The 20167-nt window shown below is 45.4% G+C and overlaps 1 protein-coding gene across 1 annotated transcript in view; it reads left to right on the forward strand.

Annotated features, from left to right (window-relative positions):
• The window catches only part of TBC1D22A (TBC1 domain family member 22A), a 407894-nt gene that overhangs the window by 200721 nt on the left and 187006 nt on the right, over positions 1 to 20167 (forward strand). Inside the window, exon 9 of the mRNA XM_007522464.3 lies at positions 19858 to 19967. Coding sequence (XP_007522526.1) covers positions 19858 to 19967 — 110 coding nt within the window. The remainder of the gene's footprint in view (positions 1 to 19857; positions 19968 to 20167) is intronic.

Here is a 20167-nt window from a genome sequence, read left to right on the forward strand (position 1 = left end):
AGAGGTACAAGTTCACACAGTTCCCACCACCAGAACTCCGTATCCCATTGCCACCCCCTGATAGCTTTCCTATTCTTTATCTCTCTGGGAGTATGGACCCAGGGTCATTATTGGGTACATAAAAAACACTAATGATTAATGTTTTTAATTATTAACAAGATTGTAAGATGATAGGGGTATAATTAATTCCACGTAGTTCCCACCACCAGAGTTCTGTGTCCCATCTCTTCTACTGGAAGCTTCCCTATTCTTTATCTCTCTAGGAGTATGGACCAAAATTCTTTATGGGGCACAGAAGGTGGGAGGTCTAGCTTCTATAATTGTTTCTCAGCTGGGAATAGGCATTGACAGGCTGATCCATAACCATAGCCTGTTTCTATCTTTTCCTAGTGGGGTAAGGGTCTGGGGAGGGGGTTCCAGGACACATTGGTGAGGTCGTCTTCTCAGGGAAGTCAGGTTGGCATCTGCAACTTGGTGGCTGAAAAGCATTAAGATACAAAGCAGATCAAATTGTTTAATAATCAAGAACCCAAAAGTAAGAATATAGCAGATGAGATTTGGTGTCTTCATGTTGGAAGGACGTCTATTTTAGGTATATTCCAGTGGGCCCATGACTTTACTAATTTTTGCCTGAGCCTGACAACTAACATGCAAGTGGACAAGGAGTATTGTCTGGGAAGATGGTGTCAGAGTTGGAAATAGCACTAGAAAGCTTGATCAGAAGTAACTCCCAAATATAGGGAAAGTACATAGATACTGTTGTTAACTGTAGACCCCATTGTTCTGACCTAGGGCCCATGTCTATTCATATTCAGCACAGGAGCCTGTGTAAACTCTACATCCCTGTCGGTCTGAGCTTGAAGTCCATGATCACATCCCAGGCTGCACTCATTTCAGGACCTGTCTTCCTTGAGTGGCAGAGTTTGTTGACCCAGCCTCTCTTTGGAGAGTGGGCCAGTTTCTACCACTGTTGACCCACATTGAGGGCAAGGTCCTGTAGAGGCCCATAAGAGGGTTTATGATGTTCCTGATGGAGATCATCAGTGATGGTGGACAGAGGGATCTGTTAGAGGTCTAGGCCTATCATGTCTATGTGGGAGTTCCAGGATTCCCTGACTAGGGCCCCAGATGATGGGGTAGCCTGGTAGTGACTAAAAGGGCCATCATTAGAGTGTTCCTGTCTTTTGCCCTAATCCAGCTTTTGTAGTCCTTACTTTATCTGAGAAGGCTAGCCTTGGAGTGATTGAGGGAAGTGAAATAGGAATTAGGTGAGGAGGGTATCTAGGTAGAAAATATTTGATTAAGTACCTTATGGTATCCTCTGAAGGCCTTTCTACTTTTAAAATTTCTTTTTTATTGTGAGCAAACAACTAGAGAATAAATAGAAACAGTAAGATGGAAAACATCTTCTTTAGTGCTTACTCTACTTGGTTCAAAGTTGACCTGGACCCCGTCTTACCTCCACTTTTCCTTCCTGAACAGTTTGGTTCAAATCACTGAGCTCTACCTGGCGTGCTTGCTCTCTGGCATGGTGTGTGTGTGTGTGTGTGTGTGTGTGTTTTCTAGTGTGTGTGTTTTGCACTTTATGTCCCTTTGTGTGTCAGCATGGACTCAGGTTTTCAGATTCTGCCCATTTTAATGGCTCATGGGCATTGCTGACACTTCATTTTACCTTTCCCATGCTGCCCCAGGTATCTCCAAAAGTCTCCCATTTTCTCAACAGGCATTTTTTAAAAAATCTTTTTGCTCAAATATAGATTCAATTGCTCTCAAAGAGTCCTACTTCTGAGCCCTACCCAACTAGGGAAAGACAGAGCCAGGCTGGGGGTATAGATCGACCTGCCAACATCCATGTTCATCGGAATGGCAGTTACAGAAGTCAGACCTTCCACCTTCTGTGCCCCATAAAGAATTTTGGTCCATACTCCTAGAGGGATAAAGAATAGGGAAGCTTCCAGTAGAGAGGATGGGACACAGAGCTCTGGCGATGGGAATTGCATGGAATTAATTATACCCATGTCATCTTACAATCTTGTTAATCACTGTTAAATCACTTTAAACAAAATCCCTGATTCCTTGTAAAGGTGATGGAATCAGAGAATGAGGTGTGACTTTCACTAGAGCTTTGGGGAAAGAGAAATCACAGTGACATAGAACATTCTAGAAGCGCCTGGGTCGAAGCTAGTGGATAATAACCTGGCAGAGCACAGTCAGAAATCTGTGCTGCTATTTGTAATTTCCTTTCTTCTTCCCACACCTGACTGGAAGCTCCTATTCAAATGCCCACTTGCTGGCTTGGCGTGTGGTATTTGTTATAACAAATGACTGAGGTGCAGTTTTAAACCTTGGTTTTCTTGCCATCTTTTGGATCCTTGGCTGTAGGACTTTCAGAGTGAGCTAGAATGTGCAGATACAGTCAGGCCCAGATCTCTCTCGTCTTTCATACAACTGCAAACAAATAGATGGCCTGTCTCCGTCTCAGATCCAAACACTTGAGCCAGAACCCCCAGCATAAACAGAATTCCATAAAGGTGAGTAGGGAATGCAACCAAGTGTTAGGATACTGATACACATCTTCAGATTTTTCACTTCCACTTTCTCTGTAACTAGTGATGTTAGCTGTAGCCTCAGTTATGAATTATAATCTTTAGGTGCCTTTGAATAAATACATTCACTCTACCAGTCCATGAAAAGCAACCTAACACTTTAAAATAGCAGTTAAGAATTTCAGAAAAATGTGACCACTGGATGTCAAGTACCATTTAAGTGCTTTTAAAATCTGACCCCAAGTTTGGGTTAAATAATTGCTATTGCTTCCTCTGTGTTTTCCACCTCTACCAGCTCATGTGCATTTCTTTGCAGTTTTATACCGGCATGACATTTAGTTTCTCCAGTGCTCTGGTCATTTCCAGGCCCATAGTCAGACTTCATACCTGCAGGGAACAGTCCCTGACTTCAGTGAGCTCAGCCCCCTGGCTCCTGCATGCCTCTGAGCAGTTTGTGCCTGCTTCCTTGCTTCTGGATCATGTAACAACAGGACACTTGCCAAGAAAATCAAAATATTTTCTGCACGCTATTTAGTGAATCCAAAATGAAACCCAGTAACAGTCACAAAGACACTTGTGTAAAACCAGTTAATTTTTATTTTGTTTTATTTTTTATTAATTTATTTATAAAATAAAAAAATATCAATGAAGATCACAGGATAAGAGTGGTACAGTTATACACAATGCCCACCACCGGAGTTCTATATCCCGTCCCCTCCCTTGAAATCTTTCCTATTCTTTATCCGTCTGGGAGCAAAAAAAAAAAAAAAAAAAAAGACACTATAAAATGACACTTCTATACCCATATTTGGGAGTTACTGTCTGCCCTGATCCAGCTTTCTAGTCCTACTTCCAACTCTGAACCATCTCCTCAGACAATACCTGGGTCCACCTACATGTTAGCTGTCGTGTTCAGGCAAAAATTAGTAAAGTCATGGACCCCCTGGAATATACCTAAAATAGATCTACTAGTTTTTATTTATTTTTTTTTCCAAAATGGAGATCTCAAAACTCATCTGCTATTTTTTTGCCTTTAGGTTCCTGACTATTAATTTTTTTTTTTTTTTGCCTCCAGGATTATCACTGGGGCTTAGTGCCAGCACTACAAATTCCCTGCTCCTGGTGGCCATTTTTTCTCTTTTGGGTAGGACAGAGAGAAATTGAGAGAGGAGGGGTAGGCAGAGAGGGGGAGAGAAAGATACCTTTAGACCTGCTTCACCTGCCTGCAGATGGGGAGCCAGAGACTTGAATTGGGATCTTCCACGGGTTTTAGTGCTTTGTACTAGGTGTGCTTAACCCAGTGCACTACTGCTTGGCCCCCCTATACGAGAAAAATTCAGAAATGCAAATTAAGCCTCTCTTTCTTGAGGTATTTAAACCTCTCCAGTGAGTAGAGATGGAAGGAAAGAGCTTCTGGGGAGGGTTGGGGAAAGCTGCTGTCTTGGGTGTTGCTGGATTTTAGTGTGAATCCAAACACTCCATAAAATATTTTCCTGAGGGGCCAGGTGGTGGCGCACAGGTTAAGTGCACACTACTACAGTGTGTAAGGATCAGGGTTCAAGCTGATCAGGGTTCAGGGCTGCAGGTGTCTCTCTGTCTCTTTCCCTCTCTACCTCTCCCTCTCCTCTCAATTTCTCTCTGTCTCTATCCAATAATAAATAAATAAAGGATTTAAAAAACAAACAAAAATATTTTCCTACACTTTTCAGGAGCCCTAAGATGTTCTTACTCTTCATCTGCATATGCCATGGGAGAGGTTTGCCTTCTGGGAAAGGCTCTCACTGTGGATCAAATTCCTTATGTAAATAGTCAGTCCACTGGGGCATTCCTTTTACTAGTAAAATATTTGAAGTGATGAAAAGACCCTGAGGTGACAATATGACTGACTAAACTGGGGTACTGGCAATTTATTAGGCTTTCACACAATGTCCTAAACAACAACTTCAAAGGCTCTTATAAAGTGGGAAATCCTTGTTCCAGACACCACATTTCTTCAGGGCACAGGTTTAGGTTTATAATGCAACCGTTGTCTTATAAAAGTAGATCAGAGACTGAATACAGAAATTGGAAGGAAATTCTTCTGATATCTTGACTGTGTTTTCAGTGATAGACTTTTCAGCTAGTCCTCCCCTCCTCTTTTATTTAAAACATAAAAATTCCCCACACTGTCTTTTCTGGGAATGAAAATAGTCAAAGTCTGATCATCTCACCACACTTGATTCTTGGACCTGCCCTGGGGCCCTCCTGGACCACATGGAGCTCTTCACACTGCCAGCCCTGCCCCTTGGACATAGAGACCTGTTGACCGCCTGGCTTTCAGGAGGCCCTCCTGAGTCATGCTCAGTTTTGCCGCCTTTGACTGGAATGGATTCCTTTGCCTTCCCAGCTCCCACGACTCTTCATATTTATTGTTTCAGAAAATGGTAATTGTCCAGTATGAAACCCAGGAGACAGGCCATCTCTGGCACCCAGGTCTGTCAGTTTTGGGTCCTTGATTTGAGGGTGTGCAGGCTCTGCTAGTGGTGGTGGTCTAGGTGACTGGAATCCAAGTTGGACCGTCCCTCCAAGGCTGAGTCACTGTGCCAGGCAGGGTGTGAGATGCAGGGCTGATTAGGCACTACTGGCTTGGGCTGTGCAGCTTCCTCTAGACCCCTAGCCTGTCAAGGAGTGGGGGAATGGGGTACAGTGCAGCTGCCACCACTTGCCTTCAGCCTTTGCAGAAGCATGGAACTAGGTGTTGGGAGCAAGATACTTGCTGGCAGGCGGTCCCCGTCACCAAGGCTTTGTGATTTGACTTGCTGCTGTCACTTCCCTGCTCTTCTCTGGGGTCTATCAGGTACGATTTGGGGGTCTATTCCAGATTCTGGACCTTAAGAACCTGAGCATGGGTGACATAGTTGCCTGTTGGTATGCAAGTGCCCTCCTCCCCTTCTGGCTCTCAGCTGTTTGCTTTTCTGACATGTTACAGCCTGAAACTCTGAAGACCTGTAAGGACAAGGGGTGGGGAGCAGGCAGAGCTGTCTGTCACTTGAGAAGGGCTTATTTGGTAGACTTGATACCATGTCTTCTGCCAACCTCCTTGCATGTGGCCATCCAGCTGACCTCCGCTGACCATGGGTGACTGGAGCATTGGCAGCAACTGAGCCAGGGTGTCCTCTGACTGGCAGGAAGGGGAGGGCCTGTATTTAAATGAAACTATTTTGTTCTTTTTAGGGGAACAGTTAGTTTTCTTTTAATTGAGAAAGCAAAGAACCCACAATTGACAAGATTCTTTTGAACAAAGGCATGCTTCAGGAATTGCTGACGAGGCTAGGAGATCACTCAGCCAGGAGAGCACGTAGAACTTTGCATGTGTGAGCGCCCTGGGTTGGAGCCCGCAGACTACACGGGGGCATCATAGATGATGCTGGGAGGCCCTGTGAATGGTGGAGTGGTGCTGTGGTATCTCGCCTCTCAAACAATTAAGAGTGAAAAATTGGCCTGCTCAGAGACCACTCAGCAGTGTCACACTTGCATAAGACCCTGGGTTCACTCCCTGGAATTACATTTTAAAAAAGCGCTGGGAGTCAGGCGGTAGTACAGTGTGTTAAGCACAGGTGGTGCAAAGCGCAAGGACTGGCGTAAGGATCCCGGTTCAAGCCCCTGGCTCACCACCTGCAGGGGAGTCGCTTCACAGGCGGTGAAGCAGGTCTGCAGGTGTCTGTCTTTCTCTTCCCCGTCTCTGTCTTCTCCTCCGCTCTCCATTTCTGTCCTATCCAACAACGATGACATCATCATCAACAACAACAACTACAACAACAATAAAAAGCAATAAGGGCAGCAAAAGGGAAAATAAATAAATATTTTTTAAAAATTTAAAAAAGAAAAAGTGCTGAGTTGAGACAGCTTCATTTCCTTTGCCCTTGTACTACAGCACAGTCTGTCTGGTTTATTTGGACATAGCAGCCTCATGCCATGTCTGTGGTTATTGCCATCCAACTGGGTCTCTTACAATGGAAGTCAGTTTTGACTTGGTGTTTGTGGTTCATTTTCTGGATATGGTAGAGAGGGTAGAATGTATTAAGGATGTTTCCATATTTGGATTGGTTGACTGGGATATTGCCAGGGCTACTGAAATCTAGCCTGGGGGTTGGGTTGCTAGCCTGGTTCCTGGAAAGACCATGCCGGAAAGTGATGAGAGATGTCCCATCAACGTTAGAATGACTACAAGGTTGATGGCCACAAGCCTCATTTTAAGTCTCAGCCTAAAACCCTGATGCTAGGACCAGGGATCTCTCTCCCACTGCTGCTGTGAACTGGACCAGAGGAATCACAATTTAAACATAAGTAATGAGAAACATGAGCAGAATTTAGAATTAATGTGTCAGAATGATTCATAGAGGACCAAAAATTGACAGTAGAAGCAACTTACTCTGTCGTGAATGGCCCAGTCAAAACCCACTATTGGAGCATCAGCAAGAGCTGGATTGTCTAGGTGGTCTGGGAGGTGGTGCAGTGATAAAGCTTTGGACTCTCAAGCATGAGGTCCCAGGTTCGATCCCCGGCAGCACATGTGCCAGGTTATTTCTCATAAATAAATAAAATCTTTAAAAAAAAAAAAAGATCTGGATTGTCTATTGGAGCGGCAAGTCCTTCCTTCAATTAGCTGTCACTTCGCGCTTCCACAGAATCTTCATGGAGGACTGTGCTATGAAGCTGTGACTTTCTTTCTTCCTTCCTCCCTCCCTCCCTCCCTCCCTCCCTCCCTCCCTCCCTCCCTCCCTTCCTTCCTTCCTTCCTTTCTTTCTTTTTTTTGCCTCCAGGGTTATCACTGGGGCTGGGTGCCTGCACCACGAATCCATTACTCCTGGAGGCTAATTTTTCCCCCCTTTTGTTGCCCTTGTTGTTTATAGTTGTTGTGGTTAATGCTATTGTTGTTATTGGTATTGTTATTAGATAGGACACAGAGAAACGGAGAAGGGGAAGACAGAGAAGGGGAGAGAAAGAGAGGCACCTGCAGACCTACTTCACCGCCTGTGAAGTGACACCCCCTGTAGGTGGAGAGCCAGGGGCTCAAACTGGGATCCTTACTCAAGTCCCTGCACTTCATGCCATGTGCACTTAACCTTCTGCACCACCACCCAACGCCCTGTGCTGTGACTTCCTGTGAATGTGCTTCCTGCCCTTCCACTCGTTGTACAGTGTAAGGGCACCTGGTTCAATCTAATCTACCATTCAGCCATACAGCCTGGGTGGCCCACAGCTCCATCTGTCCACCTTCTTTGGTGCTGGGGTTTCATCTTTTAGACCAGTTCCCCAGCTGGATCTCACACTGGGTGGGCCTGGGGCTCTTCTCAGTACCGGCACATCTAGGCTCAGCAGAGTGTTGTCGATCTTAAGGTACTTTGACACATTTTAGCAGGTTGTTTTCAGAACTTGTTTCTCCTCTCTTAGCCAAACTCTTGGGTCTCATGTGCACCTTGTGGTTCTGAGGGCTATTTCTCATTATTGGCGTCAAGAGATATGTTAAAGTTTGGAACATTAATCATTAAATAGGTGATCAGGTACAGCTTGTATTTATTTAAAACCATTTCTGGTAATCGATTCTCTGTCTCTGTCTCTGTCTCTCTCTCTCTCTGTCTGTACCAGGGGATAAGCCTAGTCCAAAACATTATATACTATACTGCCAAGCCACCTCCCAATACAGATTTTATTCTGTATTTTAGAAAGGTGGGTGGGGAGAAGAGTGCAAGAGAAGGTAAGACATTAGAGCATCACCCCATCACTCATGAAGTCCTGCTGGAACTGTCCTTGGTGCTTTCAAATTGTTGCCAGGGATCCAGCTCTGGTTCTGAGCCATGGGAAGGCATGTACTCCACATGCTGGGCCAGCTCATAGGCCCAACTGGACCATTTCTTTGTGATTTTAACTGACCCCTTTTAAAAACGACACCATTTAAGCTATTTCCCCATTTCAGTGGACTTACTCATTTTTCTTACTGAGAAGTTGTTTTTCCTTTTTTTTTTTACATAGACTGTGTGACATTTATCCTGGGCCTATAATAATGTCACATGATGTTTTTCCACCGGTGAAACTACTGCCTGTGATGTGTGATGGCAGAGCTGAACTCTCCGCTTTGGCCTTTCTCGGGGGTGGGGGGGTGGGGCTAGCCAGGTGGTGTTCTTTCAGTGTTGCTCTGGGAACCTCTTTATACACACCTTTGGTGCCATGGTGTAACACCATACAAGTCTGCAAGTACCTTCCTCCACCCCTTTTTCACTGTGCTTCTCCAAGGCCTTCCAGAATAAACATCTTGTGTTGGTCGATCTGTCTTTCCATTCGGCTGGACTAGCAATGATTTGAGTGAGGGAATATTTTGCTGATTGATTTAAGGACCCATTTACCCTTTGAGGACTTATTTTCGACTTAATTAGATGAAGGGAGTAAATCAGTGTGATAGATTGATTTATGATCAGTTTGTGTTTGCAGATCATCATGACTCAAGAAGGCTTATTTTCTCTATAAATTTGTGTTGTCAGGCTTCTGAAAGATGGGGAGCTCTCCAGAGTCTCCTTCTTATTGGAAAGCGGGCATTAGACGAAGGCATTGCAGGTGACCTCACCTCTCCAGAGCCCTACCCCACTAAGGGTAAATAGAAACCAGCTGGGGGTATGGAGCAACCTGCCAACACCCATGTCCAGCGGAGAAGCAGTTACAGAATCCAGACCGCCCACCTTCTGCACCTCATAAAGAATTTTGGTCCATACTCCCAGATGAAGAGAAATGTTAGGGGGAGATGACCAAAGGGCTCTGAACTCCAGTTCCATCAAGATCTGGAGAGAGAAGAGGAAAAACGGAAGATCAGAAGTAGGAATAGATGTAGGTGTGACTTAGAATGGAGGAGAAGACAAGACCATGGGAAAAAAAATGGGCAAATATATAAAAATATAGATAGTTATAAAAATAATAGTCAACCCATACCTGTGATCTGGGGGAGAACTACTGTAGTTTCCAGTGGAGGGAATGGGGACAGAGAACTCTGGTGGTGGGAACAGTGTGGAATTTTTTAAAATCAATATTAAATCACTAACAATAATAATAATAATAGTAATGATAAAGTCATGATGCATTTTTCATAGAAAAGCATGAAAAAATATATCATGACTTTTTCAACAACCAAGCAAATGACTTTTGGGAGATTTGATACTGTTTCAATTATTTAAGATAATAAATAGGTATCACTTTTTAAAGAAAAGAAAAAAAGGCCGTGGGTACTCTTCTGTTCCTTTCCTCATTTAGGTATGACCAGGGAACTCCTAAATAGGTGAGCGTAGGTGTAAAGAGTTTGCATCTGGGTTTGAGGACAGCACCTGTACCTCAGAGGAATATCATGAGCTCTGGACAAAGCCATGTGGGCTGTGCATGCCTCACATCTGATTTGTGGAGTGTGGGAGAGGGTAATGATAGCCTGCTCTGCTGGACGGATGGATGCTGGGCCTCAAATGTGCTTTCTGTGTTTCTGAGATGTTCCTGCTAGTGTCACGGGCAAGTTCAGAAGCAGCAGAAGTTCAGAAGTTTTTCAGGGATGACTCAAGATTAGAAATGACTTTTACTTTGTTTTCTGAGAACTCTGAGCTTTTACACAAAGGAGGCAAGCTGGGTACACGGAGTATGATTTTGTTTCGAGAATGCTCCTTTCAATTGGAAGGGCCTCCCATTGGTTAATGTGTTTGTGTTATCGGTAGAAAAAGAAATTAAGCCTGGTAATGCCCTAATTTGGGTCTTGAGAGCTTGTTTGGCAGGGGAGTGCAGCTTCTCGTATACCCCTGACTGAAGACCGATCTGTCTATTTGGGGGAGGTCATCCTCTTTGACCAAGTGCAGCTTCAGGAAGGACGGACATGGAGCGGTGAGGGGTGAGGGGCCACCATCCAGCTAGCCAGATCAGCCGAATCAGCTCTGGCAATCAACGGGGTGACAGATATCACAGCCCGATCATCCTCACATCCATAACGGCCTCATTTGGATAGTGTTCTGTTTCTGTCTCTGTCTCCCTTTGCACCTGCCATATCACCATTTCAGGGCTAATTTTCTCATTTAGACGGAGAGACAGAGTGGGAGAGTCATCCCAGCACTGGAGCCATCTGTAGTGTCAGGCAATTCCCCTGTAGGGCCAGAGTTAGAAATTAGACACAGCCATGGCAAATCATGCCCCCCACCCTGTGAATTGTCTCTCAGCCCAAGCTAGTTCTTCAAACCTAGGACATTGAGATAAATTGTTTCCTTTTTTTCCGTAGTGCAACTGGCATGATTTTTATTGTGTTCTCATTCTGGTTATTTATGTGATTATTCCCGCCTTCTGGATTGTAAACTCTTGATGGTAGTTTTCCCATCTTTTCCCTTGACACCCCTTTGTTGAGTACCTGTGTGTCGGGGGCACTCCTGGAGGGCTTAGGACACGGGGCATATGTGGACATGACCTTCCTCTCCAGCTGTAGCAGGGGCCAGAAAAGACAAGTGAAGACCTGTGCAGAGTGGTGCAGCTGGAAGATGGTGCCATGGAGGAAATATGGTGGGCAGTGCAGTATGCTGCTCTTCTGTCTTCTCTGGTGGGTTCTTAGTGCCAGGCATTCATGGGATGGAATCTGTCTCTTCTCTGACACTGTGGTGGGCCAGGCATTCCCTGTGCCCTAGGGTCAGTTGAGGTTTGCAGACTCTGGTCAGAAGTGCCCCTGCCACCTTCAGTTACTCTTCATTTCCAAGATGCTGTCTCCAGATCAGATCTTAAATCTTACCCCTTGCTTGTACAGGCTGGCATGATGCATTACTTTAAAGTTCAGAGGCCCCCAAGGTCCCCCTGCATCCTCCATGCCTTTTCTATAGGAGAAGTGGACTCTGGAGCCTGCTGCCATGGTCCTCAAAAGTTCTCTTTCTGAGAGAGACAGGCTGGGAGTATGGATCGACCTGTCAACACCCATGTTCAGCAGGGCAGCAATTACAGAAGCCAGACCTTCCACCTTCTGCATCCCATAATGACCCTGGGTCCATGCTCCCAGAGAGATAAAGAATAGGAAAGCGTTCAGGGGAGGAGAAGGGATACTGAGCTCTGGTGGTGGGAATTGCACCACTCTTATCCTATGGTTTTTGTCAGTGTTTCCATTTTATAAATAAATAAATAAGTTCTCTTTCTGCATAAGTTGTGCAAACATCCCACATCACTCTTGATTCTGGGTCCTGCAGATCTGTGTGCGTCACCTTCTTCCTGTCACTGAGCCTGATTCTTCTTGTCCTCAAGGCTCAATTCCTATGCCCCTTCTTTCATGCTTATCTTATCTCTCCATGAGCCAGCAGCCCTTCAGAACTTGCACCCACCTACCTGCCTGTCCCTGTCACATTGCTTACTTTCTGTCTGGCTGGGTCTTCATTTACACACACGCACACACGTGCACACACACACACACACACACACACACACACACACACACACACGTGTGCGCTCTCTCTCTCTCTCACACACACACACACACACACACAGCCTGTGATGGGATCACCCTGTAACGACATCTGTCAACAAATGCTGTAGATGAATAGGGTCGGCACATGGTGCCTGCATGAGTTGGTGAGCAGCTAAATGAATGTCTCTCTCCCTCTGGACTCCATGGTGGTTCTTTATTTTCTCTCAACTTTCTTTCTCCCAACTCCACCCTATTCGTACACATCAAGGTGCTGAATACATGTCAATAGGATCAATCAGTATTTCAACAAATAGCATTTCTATTAACAAAAACCACTCACAGCAGCATTAAAAATTAAAAAAATCAAAGATCTAGTCAAGCCAAAAGAGTGTTGTGAGGTGAAACATTGTTTTCCTTTGCAAAAGGGGCATAAGAAAGACAAGGACAAGGGGTCAGGTGGTAGCGCAGCGGGTTAAGCCCACATGGTGCAGAGTGCAAGGACTGGTGTCGGGTTCCCAGTTCGAGCCCCTGGCTCCCCACCTGCAGGGGAGTCGCTTCACAAGCGGTGAAGCAGGTCTGCAGGTGTCTGTCTTTCTCTCCCCCTCTTCTCTCTGTCTTCCCCTCCTCTCTCCATTTCTCTCTGTCCTATCCAACAACAATGACATCAGTAACAACAATAATAACCACAACAAGGCTACAACAACAAGGGCAACAAAAGGGGGAAAAATGGCTTCCAGGAGCAGTGGATTCATGGTGCAGGCACTGAGCATCAACAATAATCCTGGAGGCAAAAAAAAAAAAAGACAAGGACCATAAATGTTCCAGATTTTTCCCTTTGTGTTTTTCCCTTTGTGCTTTCCCTTCCTTGAACCCTATATCCTGTTGCTGCTGTTTCCGCCGATGCTAAGAGAGCCTTTCCCCATAGAATTCGGTGCCAGTTTTCCCATGAATGGTATATCATCTACTTCATACCTCACCCCTTATCCCTAGACTGCGCCTATGCTTTGGCTCTGCCCTTGTGGGATTGAAATCATCCGGCTGAGGTGTGCAGAGGAGAGAGTTGGGCATTGCCATTTGCTGGTTCCTCCTTGTCCAGAAGGTTGGTAGCTGGATATGGCCATCTTGCTTCGCTGCTGATGGTGGTGCTCTAACCAGCCTTCCCTTGTAAAGACAAAGATTTTTGACAGTTGTCTGCTGACATCCCATCCACTGACCTGAGACCTATTCCTGTTGTTTCCAGCCATGCAACTGTGCTGATGGTTTAGTCTTTAACCTGCAGTTGGACATTATTTATTTTTAGAATTAAGCATTCCTACTATGAAAGCAGTTTGATCATAGCATTCGTTATTTTTGCTGAGCCAAACAGTGTCGTGAATTTATAGTCCTCTGTTGTGACGCTAATATTCTCACCGAAGGAGGACTTTTTCTTCCTCTGCATTTGGAACCCAAATCTATGTAATTAAGTGTGAAACTCTCCATCTCCAAAGTGTCAAGGCTTCAAATTTAAAACTCCCAAGTTGGGCAAAGCAAAAGATTAGTTCATACAGTGATTCCAACTCTCTGAAAAAAGAAGAGAATATTCTTGATTACCAGTTAAGCTCCTAATTACGTGAAGAGGTTTATTGCAGGGTTTGTGCTGCGTGGGTGATGAACGTAGTCATAACAACAGTAGCTTGTTCCCTCCCCAAACCCTTGCTGTTCATTGGCAGGTGCCAGCCCATTCCCCACAACACTTGCTGAGTGGGAACAGAATGGTATCAGTGATTAGTGCTGCAGAGTGCCTTGAAGTCTGGGGCACTGTACGGGGGTTAGGCCTTTGTCCTTCCAATTGCCAAGCTGCCCAGCTAGAGAGGCAGATACTGAGTGTCAGGCCCTTTGTTTTCTTAGCACTTTCTGATCACCACCAGACCAGCTTCTAGCCTGCTCATTCCTAGAATGTTTCCATCCACAAGCCACACTTTCCTGGGCTGTGGCAGGACAAGCAGATCAGTAGGCTCTGGCTCCTCCTACCTTTTACTGCATTAGAGCTCCGCCTGTTCAGCCCCATCTTCAACGGGCTTTGGAAGCCTTAGAAAGAGCACCACAACCTGTCTCTAGACCCACCGGGTCCACAACCAGGCTCTGCCACTTCTGGCCTGTTGACTGTGTACAGGCTATTTGTCTTCCAGATGGAGGGTACTTGCCTCAGTGGGGCTGGATCAGGTGAAAAAGGGCTCTAACAGGAAGAGGTTTCAGTGAGGAATCGCAGAGGGAATGCTCCATCTTTGTAGCTGGCCATCACCATCGTGGCCTTGGTCTTGAGCTGTTCACTCTGCTTGTTCTTTACCCACTGTCCCTGTCCATTGTCCTGTGCTGGGCTAGCATGGGGGTGCCTCTTCCCGGGCGTGTACTCTCTGGGTTGGAGAGAACTCAACCAGAGCCAGCCTGGGATGCTACTTACTTAGTGACATGAAGGAGATGACTCAGGAACCAAACACATGATGCAAGGCAATGCAATGCTCTTTATTGATCAGAGAGCCCAGTCTTTTTAAAGGGTAGACCTGGAAGTGGCAAGACGGAAATGGAAATGGCTAGGAAAGGGGTGGAGAAAGGTAAAAGGGGCTGGGAAGGTAGGAACTTACTTAGTAACTGTTGCGAGGGTATTAACTGGTAGGATTAATACTACCCTGGAGGCAGGGAGGGTCTTGAGAGTAGAAAGAAGATAGATCAAAGGAATGTAATGGGTGGGGATCTTTCAGGCAAAACAATGATTATGTAGATAGGCCATAGTATCAGGATTTCAGGGTGCTTTGTGAGGCTCCTCACAATTTACCGACAGTCCTGGACACAGAAACATGGACAGACAATTCCTGTTCTTTATTTGTCTAGTGTAACTTTATTTTTTGATGCTTCAGAATAGCAACTATGTTCCTATGGTTTTTTTTAATGAGACTGAATATCCTCTATGCTTTCATTAGTTCCCTTTGTTCATCCACTCACTTACCATTCACTCATCCAGCTGCACACCATTCATTCCCTTACTCTGTTGGTATGCATGAGACCCCTTCTGTTTCATTTGGTTTAAATCCCCCCTGCTTAACACCATTCTATTTACATAACCACTTCATTCTATTTACATAACCACTGTTAACAAGTTCCACCCTCCCTCCAGGGCATTTGTGGTTCAGTGATAGGATTCTCGACTAATCTGCCCCCTCTTTGTCACACTCTGATTTTCACCAGTCACTTTTCTCTCCACCCCCTCTATGTCACATCCTGTTTCCACCTTACTTGGCAAGTATATATAAAGACAGCATTGTGAGTTTTATGGTACTGTACCTTGAGTTTAGCTTAGCTCGTCTTAGATTGTGCTGCGTCCTGCATGAATAAAGAGACACTGCCTACAGCTCAACCATGAATCCCTGGTCGTCTGTTACCCACCCATGAAGCCAGCCTGGAGAAAACAACCTAACCTGTCGAAAACAACATTACTCCTCAAATCAGCCATGCACAACCCACTTACCCACTTACCTGCCCTTAGCCCCACCCACCCACCTGCAAATCATCTAGCCACTCTTCCACATGCCTACTTACCCATCCACTTACTTGTCCCTCCCTCCCTCCCTCCCTCCCTCCCTTCCTTCCTTTTTCCCTCCTTCCCTACCTTCCTCCCCTCTCCTTCCCTCCCTCCTGTCATCTATCCGTCTACCCACCCAGCCACTCTGGTAGAGGAGTTAAACTCAGACTCTGACTGTGCAGACTGTTTGTGTAGCACTGCTCCTACATTTTGTAGGATGGCTAGCTCTGGTCCCACCCTGCTGAATTCTAAAAGATCCTTCATCCTAATTACTCAGCCCCTTAAAACACTCTGCAAGTTTCTCAAAGCATTTAGTAGAGTAGTGCCACTACCTTGGAAACCTTTCCTCTGGGAATATTTGTCTGCAGTAAAGACAGACTTTAGTTAGACTGTCCCAGGTGCTTAAGAGATCTTTTACTCTATTGCAGAATAGTGACTGTTCATTGTGGAAATTCATGTTCTTCTAGACCTTTAGCAGAAAGTAAAGAGTAATAATTTCTACCTGGCATACTCTTTGCTGGAAGTGTCCCAAGTTCTTCCGAGCAGGTCCCCCGCCCCCCGTGTGTGTATGTATGTACATGTTCATATGCTCTGTGGTGAAGTTTATTTTTATGTAAATAGAGTTCCTGAAATGGTGAGATTACTTTTCAAGTTGTTTAATAAAAACAACAGTGTTGTGTTGCACCGTGGAGGAGAGAGAGAGAGGAGATCCGGAGTGGAGAAGGAACACAATTCTTTATTCGCACGGGCACCTCAGAGTTGGGTGAGTGTGCAGCAGTTCGGGCCATGTGGAGCTAGCTGAAATGGCCACCTCCTGCTACGTGCTGCACCCTTCCGTTCACCAATATGAAAAACAGGCAAGAGAGAGAGGGGCGGAAGAAGAAGAAGGGCTTTATAGGGCAAAAACCGGGAGTGACGAGCTGGGACAGGATTGGTTGGGAAGGGCACTTCGAGATATTGTATTAACTCTCGCGGGAACTGGCACTAGCCTGAGGGGATATCTGCACAGCACAACAGCAATACAGGACAGCATTTTTTTTTTTAGGACAACATATTTAAAGTATTTATTTAGATTGGTCCCTCAAGCCCTTCTATGATCTAAGAAGTCCATTGGAATTGTTTTTAATTAAATGCTGCTTTCACATCCTAAGGCTTCATGCTTGGTGGTGGCCCACCTGGGACTATGGGTCTTACTGCCCCAGGCTGTCACAGAGGCTCCCCTCCTCTGGGTACCCTGTGGATAAGCTATAAGCTTGTTGGCCTCCCTGTGCCCTGAGAGCCTTGAGGGTCAGAGCTCCCACCTGCTTTCAACTGGGTGTCCCTGGAGTACATGGCTGGCCCCTGCTGGGGAAGGTGTTGTGGGTAATATGAGAAAGTGGGACTCGGTGTAGGTATGACAGTATCACACAGCTTTGGCAGTAGTGTCCATTTGTGTTAGATGATTAAAAGTAAGACATAGAGTCTGTTCACATTTCAGAAGAAGCATGTTGATTTGAATTCTATTATTTTACTTAGTGTATTTGGCATAAAGGGTCCCCAAAGAAGTTATTCTCTATCCTGGCACCTAGGTTCTCCTGGCTGGGAGGAGGTGGGTGGGTCTCCACCCCAGAACTATGAGATCAGCTCAAGGGCAGGGCTCCAGGCTCCTCTGTGCTTATACTTCATGTTAGGATAGCCCTGTCCATTTACTGTCTTTCCTACCCTGGGATTTCTCTTTTTCTCCTTTGAATTGAGTTTCTTTGAAGTCTACTATTCCCTGGAATTCCTCAGCTTCCAGGCTTGCTTTCTTATTTGTGATCATAGTTACTTAACTTTTCTCCTCATGAGATGCTGACCTGCTTTCTCCTTCGTCATCTGGCATTGCTCATGTTAGGGAGCCGAGTCCTAACTCTTGGATGCTTCAGGCTCCATCCACAGAGTAACCCCAGTGACAGCCTGTCTAGTCTTCCTCCCTCCTTTCCTGTGTCTTTACAGAACTACAGGTGCTGGGAAGTAGGTTCCTTGGGAGTCAGTCTGTTGTGGCACTTGATTATTTCTGGGTTTTGATTCAGAGGACTTGTCTCAACTAGTGTCGAGTCTTAGACTCAATAGGAAGGTCTTGTTCTTTTTTTAAAATTTATTTTTTAATTTCTTTATTGGGGAATTAACGTTTTACATTCAACAGTAAATACAATAGTTTGTACATGCGTAACATTTCTCAGTTTTCCATATAACAATACACCCCCCACTAGGTCCTCTATCATCCTTCTTGGATCTGTATTTTCCCCACCCACCCCAGAATCTTTTACTTTGGTGCAATATGCCAATTCCAGTTCAGGTTCGACTTGTGTTTTCTTTTCTGATCTTGTTTTTCAACTTCTGCCTGAGAGTGAAATCATCCCATATTTATCCTTCTGTTTCTGACTTATTTCACTTCACATGAATTTTTCAAGGTCCATCCAGGATCGGCCAAAAATAGTGGAGTCACTATTTTTTATAGCTTAGTAGTATTCCATTGTTCGTATATACTACAACTTACTCCCCCATCCTCATGGTGCTTATTGTTTGCAGCATTTAGAAACAGGCTTTCCCTCATCTTTGGAGTGACTTGGACCTGCTAGCTCCTGGTCTTGATGACACCCTCAAGTGTTGATGACCTCATGTGTTAGACATGCGTGCAGGCTCAGCCCTTCCAGCTTCAGCTCTTGGGAACTAGTGCCAGGTCCTCCTGTCTCCTAGTGCCAGGTCCCTCTTCCCCTCTATGGAATGCTGATCGCAATTGCCTTTTTCCTCTTTTGCTTTGCTGATTTGGGTTGCAGACAAGAACACAGAGAGGGTGGCCATTGCCCCCAGGGTCTTCAAGCCACATACCTGGGATTCTAGATATGAGAGAACCTTGGTGTGCTCTGAGCACCATGCTTGGAGGGCAGAGTGGGAATGTGGGCTGGGGTCAGCTGGTGGGTCCACACTGCAGGGATGCTAACAGCTTTCTGTTCCCTCCCCAAACCCCGTTCCCCAGGGGCTACAAGGTTGCTAGTAATAGGCTGGTGACAATGGTTAGAGGAGCTAGAGCCCTTAAAACATGTACACGAGTGCCTGCCACATAATAAGCACTGAGTGAATGTTCGCAGCCAGCATCATGATACTCATCGCCACTTTTCCCATGTCAAACTTTCCACATCTGTTCTGGGCTGAAATGGGTAATTAATTGATTAATTTATTTATAAATAAAAATTTCTGGGGGTCGAGTGGTAGCGCAGCGAGTTAAGCGCACGTGGCGCGAAGTGCAAGGACCAGCGTAAGGATCCCGGTTCAAGTCCCCAGCTCCCCACCTGCAGGGGAGTTGCTTCACAGGTGGTGAAGCAGATCTGCAGGTGTCTGTCTTTCTCTCCCCCTCTTGTCTCTGTCTTCCCCTCCTCTCTCCATTTCTCTCTGTCCTATCCAACAACAATGACATCAATAACAACTATAATAACCACAACAAGGCTACAATAACCAGGGCAACAAAAGGGGAAAAATGGCTTCCAGGAGCAGTGGATTCATGGTGCAGGCACTGAGCTCCAGTAATGACCCTGGAGGCAAAATAAATAAATAAATAGAAAAAGAAAAATTTCTTTTGCAGAGATACCATGTACATTTTCAAACTAAGACAAATAAATAAAAAGAACACACAAGATAAAAAAATAGTTTTGAGTGTTATACTGGATGATAACAGCTTTTTTTGCATTAAATTTAAGGATCTATATTAGTCTGTTCATATGTCTGACAAGTCATTTCAATTAGGCGTCAGTTTTGCGTTCTAAAACTTAAGTTACATTTTCTCATTAGGTGGTTTTTCACTTGGAGGAGGAAATTACTCCGAATGCTGTTGCTTGCTATTTCTTTCAAACACTTTTGCGTCCCCGTTTCTTGGGTATTTGATCATAGCATAGCATATTTACCCAGTGTGGAAACAGTTTCTTAGAGGAATTATTATTAAATTACGTGTAAATGCGTTGGAAGCGGAGTTAAAAACAAAATAAGACAAAACAACCCCAACCTCTGTAGGGGTAAATAATACATTCTTGTTTTTCTCTTACTAGGATGTGAAAGGCCTGAGAAGCAATCATTTATAATATATTAATTCTGTTAATTAATAGGAGAGGGTTGAGAATATTAACTATCTGCAACTAATTAGGTATTGAAATTGAGAACCATTAAGGGAGGAGGTGGAAGATGACATGAGTCAGGGCAAGAGAAATGGGGCTCAGGCATCTTGACAGCACAGGGCCATCTTCATCAGCCTCCCACCGCGATGTGCCGTGGTTAACTCTCGATGTCTCTTTTTTGCTCGGGACTCACAGAGGAAGAGGATGGGGACACTGCCGACGTCTCTCATGTGTCCGAGGAGGTGCTGCGCAATGTGGAGGCTGACACGTACTGGTGCATGAGCAAACTGCTGGACGGCATCCAGGTGAGTGAGCCCTGCTGGGCACCAGGATGGTGCGCCCAGAACCCACTCGGGCAGGGGCTGCGCCTCACCGGCCGGCTGGCCTTCTCAGCCTGACCTCCCGCTACCTTCTGAACCTCCCTTTCTAGATCTGCAAAGGTCACACAGTTCCTGGGGCTTAATGGGGTGTGAGGAATCCCACCTGTGCACACACATGTAGGTTT

This window comes from Erinaceus europaeus, chromosome 4, assembly GCF_950295315.1.
Source record: "Erinaceus europaeus chromosome 4, mEriEur2.1, whole genome shotgun sequence".
Classification (NCBI taxonomy): Eukaryota; Metazoa; Chordata; class Mammalia; order Eulipotyphla; family Erinaceidae; genus Erinaceus; species Erinaceus europaeus.